This window comes from Prionailurus bengalensis, chromosome B1, assembly GCF_016509475.1.
Source record: "Prionailurus bengalensis isolate Pbe53 chromosome B1, Fcat_Pben_1.1_paternal_pri, whole genome shotgun sequence".
NCBI classification, from domain to species: domain Eukaryota; kingdom Metazoa; phylum Chordata; class Mammalia; order Carnivora; family Felidae; genus Prionailurus; species Prionailurus bengalensis.
This window is the reverse complement of record NC_057344.1, coordinates 44,473,895-44,491,744: the sequence shown is the minus strand read 5'-3', so window position 1 is coordinate 44,491,744 and position 17,850 is coordinate 44,473,895. Positions and strand designations below refer to the sequence as shown.

The 17,850-nt window shown below is 38.0% G+C and overlaps 1 protein-coding gene across 6 annotated transcripts in view; it reads right to left on the bottom strand.

Moving 5' to 3' along the window:
- NSD3 (nuclear receptor binding SET domain protein 3) overlaps window positions 1–17,850 on the bottom strand; it is a 118,175-nt gene that overhangs the window by 37,782 nt on the left and 62,543 nt on the right. For 5 of the 6 annotated variants that reach the window (XM_043563936.1, XM_043563955.1, XM_043563945.1 and 2 more), the window contains exons 6-12: window positions 16,161–16,676; window positions 13,737–13,863; window positions 9,112–9,212; window positions 6,930–6,975; window positions 3,881–4,011; window positions 3,372–3,500; window positions 2,058–2,184 (exon numbers count right to left, since the gene is read on the bottom strand). In XM_043563936.1, the coding sequence (XP_043419871.1) occupies window positions 2,058–2,184; window positions 3,372–3,500; window positions 3,881–4,011; window positions 6,930–6,975; window positions 9,112–9,212; window positions 13,737–13,863; window positions 16,161–16,676 (1,177 nt within the window). Of the gene's footprint in view, window positions 1–2,057; window positions 2,185–3,371; window positions 3,501–3,880; window positions 4,012–4,389; window positions 6,029–6,929; window positions 6,976–9,111; window positions 9,213–13,736; window positions 13,864–16,160; window positions 16,677–17,850 lie in introns of those variants that run through there. The other variant, XM_043563980.1, reaches the window with a different exon arrangement.

Below are 17,850 nucleotides of genomic sequence, written 5' to 3'. Positions count from 1 at the left end.
TTGGGTTTTTTGTTTTTTGTTGTTGAGTTATAGAAGTTCTTTACACATTCTGGATATTAATCCCTTCTCATATATGTGATTTGCCAATGTTTTCTTCCATTTTGTAGGTCGCTTTTTCAGTCTGTTAATGGTGTACAAAGGTTTTGATTTTGATAAAGCTCAATTTATTTTTTTTGTTGCCCATGCCTTTGGTGTTACATCCAGGAAATCAATGCCAAATCCAATGTCATGAAGCTTTTCCCCTATGTTTTCTTCTAAGATTTTTATAGTTTTAGCTTTTATGTTTTGGTCTTTGATCCATTTGTATTAATTTTTATATATGGTTATTAGGTAAAGGTCCAACTTCATTCTTTTGTATGTGGGTATCTAGTTTCCCCAGCACCATTTGCTTTTAGTGTTTTTTTTTTTTTTTTTAATGTTTGTTTATTTTTGAGAGAAAGAGGGAGAGAAAGAGAGAGGGCACATGCATGAGCAAGCATGAGCGGGGGAGGGGCAGACAGAGTGAGGGAAACACAGAATCTGAAACAGGCTCCAGGCTCAGAGCTGTCAGCACAGAGTCCAACGCAGAGCTTGAGCTCACAAACCACAACATCATGACCTGAGAAGGAGTCAGACACTTAACCGACTGAGCCACCCAGACACCCCTCAGCACCATTTGTTAAAAAGACTATCCTTTCCCATTGAATGGTCTTTGCACTCTTATCAAAAAAATCATTTGACCATATGTGTGAATGTTTATTTCTGGGCTTCCTATTCTACTTCATTGGTTTATATTTCTGTCTTTATGCCAGTACCACATTATTTTAATTACTGTAGGATTGTAGTAAATTTTAATTAAAAATTTTTTTAAATTGTTTTGCCTTGTAGTGAATTTTTAAATCAGGAAGTAAGTCTTCCAACTTTGCCCTACTTGTTTTTAAATTTTCTACTTTCCTTTCTAAATTCGTCTTCTAAATTTTCTAATAGATGTGTGCCAAATTAAACTAGATCTAGCCTTTGTTGGCAGAATTTGCTCTGTTGGGTTCTAGAGCTAGGAGAAAAGCCCTCAGAGTATTTTAATAACACGATACGTGGTCCCTCCTATCAGTAGTTTATAACAGAAACTGCAACTTGAGTGCTTACAAGGGGCCAGGCAGATTACATAAAAGACTGGAATGACAGGGTTTTAGAAAAGGGAATGGCAGGGAATGTGAGGAACCAAGAATACGTGCCTGATCCATGTTCACACATTCAAAACATTCCAAAGGCCAAGTAAAATGACGCGCAGATAATCTGACCCTGAGGCTGCCAGTTGGCAAGCTGTCCTAAAGTTTTACTGCAGAAGCTAAATGTGATAAATAATATCTTATATAGGAAAAAATACAAGTATATGTTCAAAACAGCTTTTGTAGCTTCATTTTTTGCATGTGTGTGCAATCTCCACCCTACTTCATCAAGGTTGTCAAAGGCAACAGTACAGAGTAAGGACTCCGGGGTTAAGCTACTTCCTGGGTTTAAATCCCATTTTCATCATATGTTGTCTTTTGACTTTGGGTAAGGAATTACACTTTCTCTCTCTATAAATTGTTTTGATCAGTGGTAGTCTATATGGGGCGGGGGGGGGGGGGGGTGGGTGGGAGGAGGAACATAAGACCAAAATGATGAATCCAAAATCCCCTAAACTGTCTAAAAAACAATTTCCAGTAGCTCCATCTTTCCAGTAAAAATATAATCACCATGGTTATAGTTCGTGAGTTTGTGACTAATGTTTATCCAATCTATTAAAGTCAAGGGGACTTTAACCCAATTTATTGAACACAAAACTCTCAAACCCATCTAAAAATAATTCACTTTATATATATATTGCATAGTTGCTTAGATAAAACACAAATCCATCTCGACGATTTGATCTTAGAAATCCCAATCACTGAATGTTCTTAATTTGTTGAAATACCTACGGGGAGTGGAAGATGAGAGCTACATAAAAGTGGTAAGGGAATTAGACGTCACGGGGGATGCTGGCATCACACATTCCTCCCTATTTGTCTTTTCATATCTATCAAACTAAGTAAACTTACCGGTTTTACATTCCACACAGATGAACTTTCCATCAGGGAGTGATGCCAATCCCAGGCACTCCAGGTGAAAGTGTTTGCAGCACTCTCCCTCACAAGGAATCAGAGAGTCACCAGAGCTTTCACAGATCTGTAATATGGCAAAAAGTAGTCATTCTTAAACTTTAGCAGGCATTAGAATCACTCAGAAGGCCTGTTAAGACAGATTTCTGGGTGCTCTCCCATAGCTTCTGATTCAGCAGGTCTAGGCTGGGGCCCAAGAATTTGCATTTCTAACAAGTCTCCTGACAATGGTGATGCTGCTGGTCCTTGGCCCTCATTTTAAGAACCCCTGAAGTAAGTAAATTTATTTTATTTTTTAACATTTTTACTTTAATTCCAGTTAATAATAACACATACAGTGTTATATTAGTTGCAGGTGTACAATATAATGATTCAACAATTCCATACATCACCTGGTACTCATCATGACAAAAATAATAATATAGGAAGACTTCTATATTTTATATTTAAAAAAAAAAAAGAGAGAGAACCACTGAATTAGATAACTATTTCCAGACCCAATATGGTATAAAGTTTAAAAGGCATATTTGATCTTTCATGATTCCTTCTCTGGAATCTGCACATTTTAACTTTTCCCCACACGGCAAAGCAGTATTTTTCAAAAAGGGTAAACATATATTTAAAAAGGTAATATCAGGGCACCTGGATGGCTCAGTCAGTTAAGTGCCCGATTCTTGATTTTGGCTCAGGTCACGATCTCACAGTTAGTGAGCTCGAGCCCCGTGTCAAGCTCAGCACTGACAGTACAGAGCCTGCTTGGGATTCTCTTTCTCTGTCCCTCCTGTGTGCTCCCTTTCTCTCTCTCTCAAAATAAATAAACTTAAAAAAAAAAAAGTAATACCAACTTAAATTTAAGAAAATGTTTTTGAAATCAATCATATGTCATTTACTTTTTTTTTTTTAATGAAATTTATTGTCAAATTGGTTTCCATACAATACTTTTTTTTTTTTTAAGTAAACTTTAGGCCCAGCATGGGACTTGAACTCATGACTCCGAGATTAAATCGCATGTTCTATAGATTGAGCCAGCCAGGTGATCCTTTCCTTTTACTTCTAATTCAGAACTGAGTATCACAATCAAGATTAGCATTGCATATGAATAAAATTTCCAACTCGGAAAGGGAAGAAAAGAACTTTTAGACTTATAGCTTTAAAGTAGTATAATTTAGGAAGATAATATTCTCTCCAGCAGGTTAGTATATTATTGGCAGAATATTAGAGCAGTTATTTCAAGCTTATTTGTCGCTTGCCTACCTGACACACAGTGTCCTTCTTACTGATTCCAATGCCTCTTCTTGACAAACTTGAATCCACGGACTGCACATCAGAAACATCTACATCTGCAGTAGCAGAAGGGCTATCTACTTGCTTTCCAAAGCCTACCTACATGGAAAACATAACACTTGTTAAGAAAAATAAAACAAAAGTTTCCTCAAAGTTAGGCGCTATGAAAATCCTAGCAAGATTTGCTCAACTAAACCTTGATACAACTTTTTTCTTCCTTTCTAAAATCCCTGGATAGTATACGCCTGGTGTTTTGAGAGAAACTGTAGTTAAAACTTAAAAACATAGAAGGAATGCTTCTGTTATGTAAGAGATCAGCAAAATTAAGACATTTGTAAGTTACAAAAGAACCAAGGTGATTTGCTCCCTGGGTATTTAAAAACTTCCCCAAGCCCCCCAAAATAAGTCAAACAATGTATTCTGTTACTTCGTTTTTCAAAGTGAAAAAGCAGTGTGCCCAGAACCTTGAACATATTTACCTGCAGGTCACTCAGTCCTCTAGAATCGGAGTCAGACGTGTCTCTGTATGCTGAACTAGTCATTTCTACATCAGTGGAGGCGCGACTCCTTTTCTTTAGAGGTTTACAGGAATCTGAAATCTCGCTGGCACCTTAATACAACATACCGAAATTAATCCTAAAATAGTGCTTAAAGTTTTATTTATTTATTTTTTTTGTGGGAGATTCTTTCTTTCCTCAGACTCATCTGTAGTGTGAAAAAAAAGCACAGCTCTCTTTGTAACACTGAAGTCATGAGTCAAAACTTCATAAGCTTCTGACCTTCCTGATAGTGAGTGATTTAATTTACAACCGCTCTATTAAAAACATTTAATTCAGTGCTCCTGCTCTAAAGCTATTTTCCGTCGACAGAGCCCAAGTTCCAAGCTAAAAACCAATTCTATCAAAACTACAGGACAGCCGATTGATTTGGAGCAATCCAGAGAACCATTCAATTTGGAGGGGGAAGACATAAAACCCAACACACTGTGTAGCTTACAAATATGGTCGCAGAGACATCTCCATCTTGTTTTTATTAGGGATGTGACAAATCTTTGATTTGTATTCGATTCGTACACGGATAGTGCCATTTTCCCCCGAATTTTGCAATTCAGTTGATTATTGCCCCCCGAACAAGTTTTGGATGTTCACAATTGTTCATCTGAGACTTCCTTGGTGAAGTGGCATTTATTGTGACCATTAACAAGTGCTGCAGCACATCTACATATGTCATGCCATTTAGGAGGCACATTGCTGAGGGTTGGAACGATAATCAATGTTCAAGTGCAGCCAAATCAACGAAGAGCTGGATGAGAGGCCTCTATGTGGAATTTGTGCGGGAAGGAATAAATATGAAAAAAAAAAAAAAAAAGGCAGAGAATAGTGAGGAATTTTTTTTTTTTTAAAACTGTGTGTAATACAAATCCAGCCAAAACAATAGTGCAAAAAGTTACAAAGCAACAATCTCTTGGGCTAATGCAGTATAGGCTATACAGAAACAGCCACGATGAAATGTGCAGATCAGGCACGGTGAATACCAGGGAACCAAGGAGACGGTTAATATTTCAACCCACAGTTTGTTTTGGATTTTTTTTCCCCCAAAATTTCCATACAACAAACAGACATCTAGATCAGCCCAGCAAGCTATGGTGGAAGTGTGCAGTCCAGAAGAGACCATGGAGAAACAAGTCTCCTGAGGCCATGAAGATCCGCAACAGGCTGAGTGAGAGTAGCACTTGGTATATAGCCATGTTCTGTGGTGGAGGATGTGGGCCTCTTTAGACTGCTCAGATTACTGGAACCTTGTTATCACATCCCATTCTACAAGTTTTTTCACTGAATGTTTCCTTACATCTATAAATGAGGGTGCCTGCCCATGTTAACGCTGATTAAAAAACACAAGTACACAAATCTATCTCCTTCATTGCTGGTGTGTGGACCCAGAACACCACCACAAAGTATTTCCTTGGCCTAAAAGATCACTGGATTAACAAGGAGTTTTAACAGAGGAACAGGAGTGCTGTACTGAGAGGCTTTCGAAGGGAAACACAGGTACCGCCATTTCCGATGAGTTTCTGAAAATGCTAGAAAAATGACAGACTGCCAAAGACAGCTGCCATGCTGTTCTCCATGATAACGGCACTAATATTAAAAAAAATAAGAGCTTTTAATGATTGTAATGTATACAATTTGGGCTGTTTGGCAAAACCCTGCAGATGTGCATTAATGATGCTTTATTTAAAAACAAAAAACAAAAAAACAAAAACAGTCCATGTTGAAATTGATCAGTGTACGTTAAACGGTGGTTTTAGGCTGGACCCATGATTTAAGCTGTACCCATCCAGCTCAGACCAAAAAAAAAAAATCATCTGAATGTTAAAGCAATTGTTCAGAGTCTTGAAGAAGAAACCAGGCAGGAAGATGCCAATAATGAGGATTGGCAAAATCAAAATTGAAAACAAAGAAACTGTTTATCGAGCCGCCGACAAAGAAATCTTGCATGGAGACTACAAGTCTGGAGTTTCTGGGATGAAATTGTACAGGAATCTCAGTCCACAGTTTCCTCAATCGCTGCGGAGACGGAGCTGTCACTGAATCTGACAGAGCCCTGCACTCCCCGGTCCGCCGACCCTGTGGAATGGTGGAAACACAACGCAATCAGGCCTCCTAATCTCGCAGCGATCGCGATGTCTTTTCTTGGAGCTCCGCCAAGCAGTGTTCCCTCCGAGAGGCTGTTCAGTTCTGCTGAGGATCTCCACGGAGACCATCGCTGCAGACTTCTCCCCGAGAATGCAGAGAGGCTGGTGTTTTTTTTTTTTTTTTTTTTAAATAATGCAATTTGCCCAGAGTAAACTACAGGTATTAAATACAGTTTGAATGATCTCATCAAAAATGCACGAATCATGCTATGGAGTTTGTACTGTAGTCAAATTGCACACAGAAAATACAGATATAAGTTTAAGGTTTCTTAAACTTTGTGCATATCTCAAATAGATTTGCATAAGGTCATCTAATAATGGCCATAAATATGCTATGAATCATTTTAATTAAAAAAAAAAAAGATTTTACAGCACTGTAAAAATAAACGTGGCAAGATTTTTTTCAACCAGGTTGTCTTGTCTGATTTGTCATAGTCCATGTTTGATAAACATTAATAGCTACTATTCGGTATTCAGTCGAATACCAAAAAAAATGGATTCGTCACATCCCTAGTTTATTAACCAGTGAAACCCCAGAATCTTATGGAGAAAAGTTGGAAACAGTATCAAGTCTACATGGTGTTCTCCAATTTACCGAAACGAGTAAGACTTTACACATGGGAGGTACAGAATAAGATCAACTCTAAAAGACACACACACACATACACACACACGCACACGCCAGGAAATACTTCAATTTCACACAAATTTTTGACTGAAGAGCAACAACAGTGATTTACAGAGACAAACAAAAATACATGAAGTACAAATACGTAATTCTTAAAATTTGGTTTTTAATCGAGGAAATGCAAGGCAACATTATAATAACTCACCTTTCTGTAATCCAGTCTTCACTGTAGCCTGAGGAACTGTTTCAACCTGTATGGACAGAAAAATATACCATTAACAATGAATTTTTTTCACTTTTAATTAACAGAGGGAAAAAACAATACTTCCATCAATCTAAATAATGATGAGTGATTAATGTATCTGTAATCTGAACTCCGTCCCATCTTCTGGGTAAAGTTCTGTCTCAAGGTCAGGGAGGGTTTAAATCCTAGCTGCCTGTGCTGAATACCAAGTGACAACACACAGCCACATGCTTTCTAGCAAAGACTTTTCCCACCATTCCCTTGGTATATGAAGAGAACAAGAATCCTTTTCTCAGTGTCTGGGAGGCAAGAGAGGGGTTGTTTCTGCAACCAGCCCCGATGTTGCTATAAACCCCTCCCGCCCCAAAGACGTTAGGATAAATTTTTACTTACTATGATACTCAGGTTAATGTAACTCACGCCACTTTAAGACCCTTCCGCGCCTGCACTCACAGCTAAGTTGCTGGGAATCAGGACCCTCTCTGTAGAGAGTGCTACAGGGCTCCATACAGCTGGAAGCTCAATACTTTTGCTGCTAGTACAAACTTAAGAAAATAAGTTTGTGATATTGCAAAAGCACTTTCTTGAGTGTCTTATGAACAGTGTCTTGATCCTACATTAGGAGAGCGAGATCAGAAGTTATTCTGCCAATGTATATGTACAACACGTGGTAATTTGAGGACTGAACCATTGGAATTAAAGAAAGGATGCTGTTTGGAGGAGTTCCTGTTTTAGCTATGAGTTGAATTTTATGTTTCTTTAAGATGTGGTGAGATATGCATGTTGAAACACATTTTGTAAATATTTAAGGATTGTTCTAAGCTTTTTAAAAAAATTTTTATTTTTTTTACAACAGGTAAAAAAACATACAACAGAAGCGCTTTTATAAGATACAATTAGTAATACAAATATAAAATCTTCTAAAACAATCACTGGTATTGTTCTACTACTAACTATTAACACAGTGGCATTAACAATTTGTCCCACTTTTTATACTCATTCTGCTTATTAATTTTAAACTGACTGGTCACAGAATTTGGGAACCAGCTGGAAAAATCACAACTTTGTTTTGTTAATGAATGCTATAGATTTGCAAGAGCTTAGAAAGATTTTTTGGAATATAATTTCCTAAGTATGAAAGTTAATTATGATAAATGAATGACAAATTAGTACATTATTTAAATTTTAATTAAATGTTTCTGGGAAAATTGTTTTACATGCTTGGAGATACCATAGAGCACCCACAAAATTACCTTTTAAGTTTGGAAGTTTAAAATTATGAAGGAAACAATTTGAATAGAAAAGTCCACACTTCCATACTAAGTGGTTTTAAAAATATAAAGCTTATTGGAACAAATTCTATCCAGAATTCTTTTTGTTTAATAGCAGCTGTCTGGGCTATACAAAATGGGTATTCTTCTACTTTAGAAAATTAAGAAAAATTCTTATTGTGAGTTTAATTTAAAGGAAAAATGGTTTCTTAAAATTTCTTTGAAAAAGGTAATTTAATATGTATATTATTATATTGGTTACACTGGTTTAATACCTTTCAGTCAAATGTTCCTCCTCTTTTTTTGTTTTTACTTTAATAGTGTTTCTCTGATAGCCCAATCACAGGTGAGTGCCATTCCACTGGGAAAATAACATTCCAAAAAATCTGTGATACCAACAGAAAAACCAGATCATCTATGATTATCTGTGTCTTAAATATAACTCTCATAGTTAAATTAATTTGATTTGTTTAAAAAATAAAAACAATACAAACCAGCAGCTTAAACAAAAAATCAAAATTTAAAAGGGCAGGGGTGACTCAGTGATGGTTCCAAATAAAAATCGTGAAAACATGAAATCATTTTGCTCATAACAGAAATTTCAAAATAAATGTGAGGAATTCTTTAAGAGTCTTGTACCACTGGCTTCCCATCTCCTGTAGTCTGACTATGTTCTGTGAAAATGCTTGAAGCAGAATCACAGGGATGGTTGTATTAGAACTGGGCACTGGAACTCACCAGGACAGAAGCATACGAATAGTCCGAAAAAAGGAAACCCAGTGTGGGGAAAGTTTCTTTTTCTTTTAAGATACCATATAAGCCACAACATTTACAAATACAATGTTTTAACTCTCTACATGTAGGAAGCCAACCTGCTCCTTTTTGATCTTCTTCTTTGGCACAACCTCAGTGGATTTCTCTGATTCAGAACGAGTTCTAATTGATCTTCTCTGTTGCTTCTTTTCTCCTGAGCCTAAGAGGTGATTTAAAGAAACAAAAAATAAAAATTCACTTAAGGATGACTAGACATTTATGTAACTAAGATCTGGCCCAATCCCCTGCTTTTTTATCACTTTTGTTGTTGTTTTTTACTTTCGGTCTTTTAATTATAAATCATTAAAAATTTAATCAGTGCTACATAGTTAGCATTTTTAACAAATGAGTGAAATTGATTCTATATGTAAAATGCTTAACAGTGCTGGTGCACTTATATAAGTTTTTGCTACTGTTATATTATTAACAACAAAGGAGAAAAAAGCAGTAAAGGGACAAAAGTGTGCCCCAAACCAAATCATTAACTTGGATGTCAAGGAATTGTTATACTTTAGACAGAATTAGTCATGAAAAACTATTTGAAACAAATTAGCAAGTTTTTTCATGTTAAATAGTACAACAGAAACTATTAATTTTTAAACAGTAAAATTCTTTGGAAGTAAACAGAAAAGAACTCACATGGACCCCATTTTGGAAAGGATAAAACTTAGACTGAAGACCAAAACTTGAAAGAACACTAAGTCAGGAATGATTCATTCTGTGATCCTGAGAAGGAATGACGCCTTCAGCACAGCTGTTCTCCACCTTCTCAGTGCTTGGACGACCCAAATGGTCCTTCCTAGACAATAATCACCTTTCACTTGCCACAGGGGAAAGCTCCTATCAGAGCAGGCAGAAGCTACTTCAATAAAGCCTTCCACATTACCTTCATATTTTGTGGTTTCATTGTGCTTGTCTATGTGTACATGGTTTCCTTCACCTTAGTTCAAAGCCAAAACAAAGAAGGATCCCACTACTTCTATTCTGACGAAGGAGGAGGTAGTCTGACACTAATATATTGTTTCTCAGCTGTGGTTAATCTCTACCAGAGAAGTCACAAATGAAGGTGTTGGTTCCTTCCTTCATTCTCACTCTTCTTACACTGAAGGAAATGTTTACCAAGACAACAGATCTCCTACCCTCACAGTCACCTGAGTATCCCAGACATAAGAACTGCTTAAAACAAAAAGCTTTACTTGTTTGAAGGATGTCAACATAACTGTTCCATCAAGTACAAATGGTATTTTGGTATTTGATCTATCTTAGAGAAAATAAGGCAACATGACTTCTTAAAATTGTTCTGAAGGCTACCCAAAGAACACATAAATTCTACTACATTTAAAACCACTAAAAAGTACTATGTTTAAGTCCTAAGAGAGAGGAGGTGATCATCTCTGAATTTGGAAAATACCTTAGAAATGCAAATACAATTCTTCAAAACACAGAAATTAGCAGTACCAGATACTCTATCTATCCTCTAAATTTACTAGGAAAAGGCCCAAGAATTCTCCCTAAGTAGTTAACACCAACTGAGATGACACTATTGGTTTCTGAAGAGAGATCAAGTCTCTTTTCTCGGTTTTCAACTACTGAAGTTGTTTTCACAAGAAGCAAAATGGTCATTTAAAAAGGCAAAATCTGCTCATCAACCACAGCTGGTAACCAAATTTAAACCAAGGTCAAAGCTTTAGAGCACTCATTAATTTACAACCGAAATACAGTACCTGCCTAAGAAATAACTCAGTATAACCTTTCACTTAAAAAAAAAAAAGAAAGAAATCATAGCAGAACTTAAATCTTACAGGAAGAAGACAATATGAATGTTCAGTAGCTGAGGGGAAGGGAAAAAAAGCTCCATTAAAAATAAAAGTATAGGGGCGCCTGCGTGACTCAGTCAGTTAAGCGTCCAACTCTAGATTTCAGCTCAGCTCATGATCTCATGGTTCATGGGATCAAGCCCCAAGTTGGGCTGTGCACTGACAGCACAGAGCTTACTTGGGATTCTCTCTCTCCCTCTCTCTCTCTGCCCACCCCCTACTCATGTTCTCTCTCTCTCTCAAAGTAAATAAATAAACATTAAAAAAAGTATAATATTTAAGATCAGTCTAATATGAAGATTACTTTCTCCCTAATTAGAATATAGATATTTAAATAAAGATCCCCCTAAGTATCACACTTAAATTCAGACAAATTACCAACAGTTTAAAAGATAACAAAACTGGAAAAAAAAAAATAAGAAAACTGATATACCTAACTATGGGAAGCCGAGGCCAAAAGATTTTTTTTTTTTTTTCAATTTATTTTTGGCAGAGTGCAAGTGAGAGAGGTGCAGAGAGAGGGAGACAGAGGATCCAAAGCAGGCTTTACTCTGACAGGCTGACAGCAGTGAGTCTGATATGAGGCTTGAACTCGTGAATCATGAGCACATGACCTGAGCTGAAGTCAGATGCTCAACTAAGCCACACAGGTACCTCCCACCAAAGACTTTTTTTAATCTTCAAAGAAGGGAACAAATGTTTTCAATTATGGCTAATTAATGCAAAATCTTTTAAGTCCATTTATTCATTTCTTTAGAATCATAATTTCATTTTTTATATAGTATTTTGAAGTGATACTAGTTCTGGACTTCACTCTCCTTACTCCAACTTCTCTTCCCAACTCAATTTTGGATAAAGGTATAATGTTTAGTATGCTCCATCCAATATTTGTCCCATCTCCCTGCCACCACCTCACCGTGTCTTATAGCCCCCCTCATTTATTTTAAGAGAGCTACCCCAACTTCTTTCTCAAACAATGACTTTTATTTAGCTCTTATAATAGTAAGAATCTTACTCAAAGTTTCCCTTACAAAAAATATTGGCTCTTTAGTGCCACTCCATCTCAATTCTGCCTGAGTTACTACTGATTGAAGGCTACTACCTTAGTTCTCAAGACTTTAATCCTTTTCTATAAAATTACTTGGTTCATTCTTTGATTTCATTCCAAAAACCGTTTAAAAGAACAAGATGAAACAAACTTCTTTCTCCTAAACTAAGATTCCAAATGACCAAACCAGTTGACAATCTAACTCTTTTCTTGATGACCATATGAATCAGCAATACTGTTATAGAAACCAAACCCACCAGATACTCAGTTAAACTATATGATCTTAGTTAAGTCAGTCCCTTAATAAAAATTACTTTGACCATTCAAAAGGCACAATCTTACTAAATATAGGTATTTCTCTTTTATGTTGTAAAAAAAAATTTTTTTTTAAAGTTTTTTTTTTTTTTAACGTTTATTTATTTTTGAGACAGAGAGAGACAGAGCATGAACGAGGGAGGGTCAGAGAGAGGGAGACACAGAATCTGAAACCGGCTCCAGGCTCTGAGCTGTCAGCACAGAGCCCGACGCGGGGCTCGAACTCACGGACCGCGAAATCGTGACCTGAGCTGAAGTTGGCCGCTTAACTGACTGAGCCACCCAGGCGCCCCTAAAAAATTTTTTTTAATGTTTGTTTATTTTTGACAGAGAGAGCAAGAGCACAAGGAGGGGAGGGGCAGAGAGAGAGGGAGGCAGAGAAACCGAACCAGGCTCAGTGCTGTCAGCACGAAGTCGGATGTGCGGCTTGAACCCAGGAACTGTGAGATCGTGACCTGAGCTGCAGTCAGACAGTCAATCAACTGAGCCACCCAGGTGCCCCTAGGCATTTCTCCCTTAAGCAAGAATAATATAGCTTGGTTCTCAATTAATGGGATCTGTTAATCAGAGAACAGATTAAAACAGGAGAGTTAGGCCCTAGTCCCCTAGTTCCAAACATCTAAGCATACTTAATAATAAAAAAAAGCACAGGCATCTGTTAATTAGTTTCTAATAAGAGATGGAGGAAATGGTCTAAGGATGTGTAATAGTGCTAGAAAAGTAAAGCTGTTAACTCTCATGCAAAGAGAAATAATCAAATGGTGCATTTACTGAAATGTGTACAGATTTCATAACTATGTTCTTTTTTTTTTTTTTCAATGTTTATTTATTTTTGGGACAGAGAGAGATAGAGCATGAATGGGGGAGGGGCAGAGAGAGAGGGAGACACAGAATCGGAAACAGGCTCCAGGCTCTGAGCCATCAGCCCAGAGCCCGACGCGGGGCTTGAACTCACGGACCGCGAGATCGTGACCTGGCTGAAGTCGGACGCTTAACCGACTGCGCCACCCAGGCGCCCCACTATGTTCTTTTAAGTACAGAGCCCTCCTATTACTTAAATTCCTGTAGGAAAAATATCCTACTATGAATAAAGCTCCCTAGCTCCTAAACCATTCTTTCCTACTGAAGTAATTGCTTTTATAATTTAATTTTTTTTTTTTTTTTTTTAATTTTCTTAACGTTTATTTATTTTTGGGACAGAGAGAGACAGAGCATGAACGGGGGAGGGGCAGAGAGAGAGGGAGACACAGAATCGGAAACAGGCTCCAGGCTCTGAGCCATCAGCCCAGAGCCCGACGCGGGGCTCGAACTCACGGAGCGCGAGATCGTGACCCGGCTGAAGTCGGACGCTTAACCGACTGCGCCACCCAGGCGCCCCTATAATTTAATTTTTTAAATACAATTTGATTTGGTAACTAAAAGTTTCTTAGGAACACAGCTACCATTTTATACCAAAATTATGACACCTCAAATTGCGTCCATATATTTTTCATTCATTACTCACCTGTAGGACCAGATGTTGCTTCAGGAGATGATATATTCTGAGTTGCCTTTTCACTTCTCTGGTTTGGTGTGGAAATGATAAGTCTGTCTTGTCCCCTGACACTTATTTCCGTTTTGTTACCAATTCCCTTCAAAATAAGGAAAAATAAAAAAATAGTTGATTACTAGCAAATGGCATCATTGACTTATAAAGACAGCTTAAGATGTTCATAATTTGCTTGAATTTTACTTGGTCTTTGAGTTAATTTATCATCTTAGCCATTATCAGAGCAATTTTATGAAGTCATCAGGATGTCTTCTAAAATGTAGAATGAGATTACGTAAAAAATAAACAAAAAACAACTATTTGTCTAACTCCATATGATGCGTATCACTAAAAAATGAACCTGGGGGCTCCTGGGTGGCTTAGCGGGTTGAGCGTCTGACTTTGGCTCAGCTCATGATCTTGTGGTTTGTGAGTTTGAGCCCCGCGTTAGGATCTGTGCTGACAGCTCAGAGCCTGGAGCTTGCTTCGGATTCTGTGTCTCTCCCTCTCTCTGCCCCTCCCATGCTCATGCTCCGTATCTCAATAATAAATAAATGTTAAAAAAAATTAAAAAAAGAAAAAGAATCTGTATCAATTTTCTATCAAAAACAAAATGTTTTCTGGTCTGAATAGCCTCTCCATTTATCCCTATCATAGGAAAAGAACTCAAGTCATTTTCATTTGGTACAGTACCCTAATATACAGATAAAAATGTCAACACGTCTTGAAAGACAAGAATGTCCTTAGGCACAGAAATCTGACATTCACGGTGACCACAATGTGTACCCAATAAGCAATTTGGAGCAGAGAGAGGCAGGTACAATTTTAGGTATTTTTAACATAATGGAATAAAGGAGTGATTTGTAAATATATATATTTTTAAGATCTTCATTTTTAAAAGATTAGTTTTATCTCAAATTTCATTTAAATAGCACTCCTGGGGGGGGGGGGGAAGGGGGCGTGTGACAAAGTTTGATTTTTGTACCAAAAGCAGATCAAAACTAGCTCCCAAGAATGAAGCCAATTTACATTAAAAAAAAGATGCAAAGTATTCATTTGCCATTCAAAGCTACCAGCAGAATCAAGTGGAGACCAACTTAAGTTTTTCCAAGTAGTTTAGTCTTACCGAAATCAGGTGAACCTCTAGTCAGAAACAAGTTAATAGAGAACCCTTATGCTTCACTCTAGAAAAATACATCACTTGAGCACCAGGTGTGTAAGTGATGAATCACTGAATTCTACACCTGAAATATTACAATATTACGCTGTATGTTAACTATCTGTAATTTAAATAAAAACTTGGAAGAAAAAAAAGAAAAAATATCACCAATGAAACATACCTATATTTACTTTAGTGTGCATATGACAACGTTAGGAAATAAGCACAAAGTTCTTAAAAGCACACACCCATGAAGTGACACGAACTCAAATTCACAAGTCCACAATTGTGGGAAGGGTTGGGAGGACAGTGAAGAGCAATACGCAGTAAACGTAACAAATGTCAGAAGACAGTTTTAAAGTTTAAAAGCCAAAATGGGGGTGCCTGGGTGGCACAGTTGGTTGAGGGTCCGACTTCGGCTCAGGTCATGATCTCGCAGTCTGTGAGTTCAAGCCCCGCGTCAGGCTCTGTGGTGACAGCTCGGAGCCAGGAGCCTGCTTTGGATTTTGTGTGTGTGTGTGTGTGTGTGTGTGTGTGTGTGTGTGTGTGTGTGTGTGTTTCTCTCTGCCCCTCCCCCACTCATGCTCTGTCTCTGTCTCTCTCTCTGTCAAAAATAAATAAACATTAAAAGCTAAAATATAAGTGCCCTAAATGGAAGCTCAGGGCTGGCTGATGAAGGTATTCAGTTTGAAGAGGTATTTTCACCCCTTTACCCAAGCTATCACCACAGTTAATTGTTATAGAACAAACACAGTTCTGGAATTTCTCTAAAATGTACTAGCTATCCCAAGCCAACATGAACCTAACAAAATTGCTGGTGCAACCAAAGAGATCAGCAAGATACATTATTACAATGGTTACTTCAGATAACTGACAAAAATAATTTAATAAGAAGCACAATTTGAGGCTAAGAAAAATTAACTATACATGCAGAAACAGGCAAAGTGCCCAGTTTTTTCCCACAACTTTAGGGAGCTACGCTCAATTTTGGCTGAACAGCCCAAGATTAATCTAGTACAGATGGGCATATACAAAAGAGGGAAAAAAAGAAGGAAAACATAGCCTTTCTGCCTTTTTTGCCCCCTCTTAAACACAGTGAACTGATTATACATTTCAAATTCAGCAGACAAAAGGGTATTTAAAGTATGACCTCGTGTTGTTTGTGGGGTTTTTTTTAATGCCAAAGCTGATTACTTATTAATTACTGTTCCCCCCAAATACCCACAAAACAAAGGAGGTACCTTCGTTGAATAAACAAATTGATCGATAAATTTCCCATCTCCTGTAGCATTCTGAAGAGCAAACACTTGTTCAATTTTCACAACTGGAGACATGTTACACTTCTGCAAATCCAGGCTCCCTTTGTGCATTGTAATGGAAGCTGGTAAAGATTTCCTCGCTGCAGCCGTTTTCCAGGCTATTTTAACAGGAGGTGGTTCTTCCTCTTCCACACTTGTGTGCCGCCTCTGGCTCTGTCTCCGAATTTCAGTACTTGATGGTGAGGAGGCCACCTCACCTGCATCGGTCTGTTCTGGCTGAGTATTCAGCACTGACCTTGGTCTTCGTGTTTTCTTAACTTCGGCTTTGGAGGCAACGTTCTTTTTTGCTTGGGATAAAGCCTCCTCGGGCTGTTTATCAATATAGATAAAAGTATACTGTTCTATTCTTTCCTCTCGGGTCATTTTCAATGCTTTCTCTGCATGGGCAATGCCAATATCCCACTGAGCACGTTCTCTCTGAGGTCGGGGTTTCCGAATCTTTAAAAAAAGACACAGGCATTATCGGATACGCTTTAATCTAATGGGTACATTTAAACCAATATATATTTCCCATGTGATTCTGTCATCTCTCCAGGTAATGTAAATATCTCCAGGTTCTTCAGTAAAACAAATGAAATGTTCTAACTCCTTAACTTTGGTAAGTCAGTATCAGCATCAGATGATATGCAAGTCTACTCTCTTTTATGTATCTTTTGTTGACCACTCTGCTGGATAAGTCCCTCAAAGAGGGAGCCATCCTCCTCACATTATGTTCATAAAAAGCTAGTAATAAAGAGAGCAAAGGGAAGAAAGATTACAGAACGATTACTTTCAGAGGCCAATAAAGCACTAACATTAAAAATGACACCCTAGGGTGCCTGGGTAGCTCAGTCGTTAAGCATCTGACTTCAGCTCAGGTCATGATCTCACAGTTTGTAAGTTCAAGTCCTGGTTTGGGTGAAAAACAGTCCTGCTTCAGGTGAGCCCTGTTTTTCTTTCTCTCTCCCTCTTTTTCTCTGCCCCTAACTTACTTCCACCCTCTCTCTCTCTCAAAAAAAAAAAAAAAAAAAAAAAAAGACACCCTAGGGGTACTGGGGTGGCTCAGTCGGTTGAGCGTCCGACTTCAGCTCAGGTCATGATCTCACAGTTTGTGAGTTCGAGTCCTGCTTTGGGTGAACCAGAGTCCCGCTTCAGGTGAGCCCTGCTTTTCTCTGTCTCTCCCTCTTTTTCTCTCTGCCCCTAACTTACTTCCACCCTCTCTCAATCCAAAAAAAAAAAGACACCCTAGGGGCACCGGGGTTGCTCAGTTGGTTGAGCGTCTGACTTCACCTCAAGTTGTGATCTCATGGTTTGTGAGTTTGGGCCCCACATCAGGTTCACTGCTGTCAGCTGGGATCCCGCCTCTCTCTGCCCCTCCCCTGCTCATGCTCTCTCTGTCTCTCTCTCTCAAAAATGAATAAACATTAAAAAAAAAAATGACACCCTAAAGCTCAGGGGTGCTACAGAGATCACAACAAAGCTAAATGGCAGAGTCAGCATTTGATGCTGGGCTGGCAGTTTGTACCATAATGCAAACAGGAGCAGAATGAAGAAAAAGACAGAACCTGGAGAAACAAATGAGGGTTGACATGACATAGGAAAGAAGCAATGCATGAGAGAAAAAATAACCCTG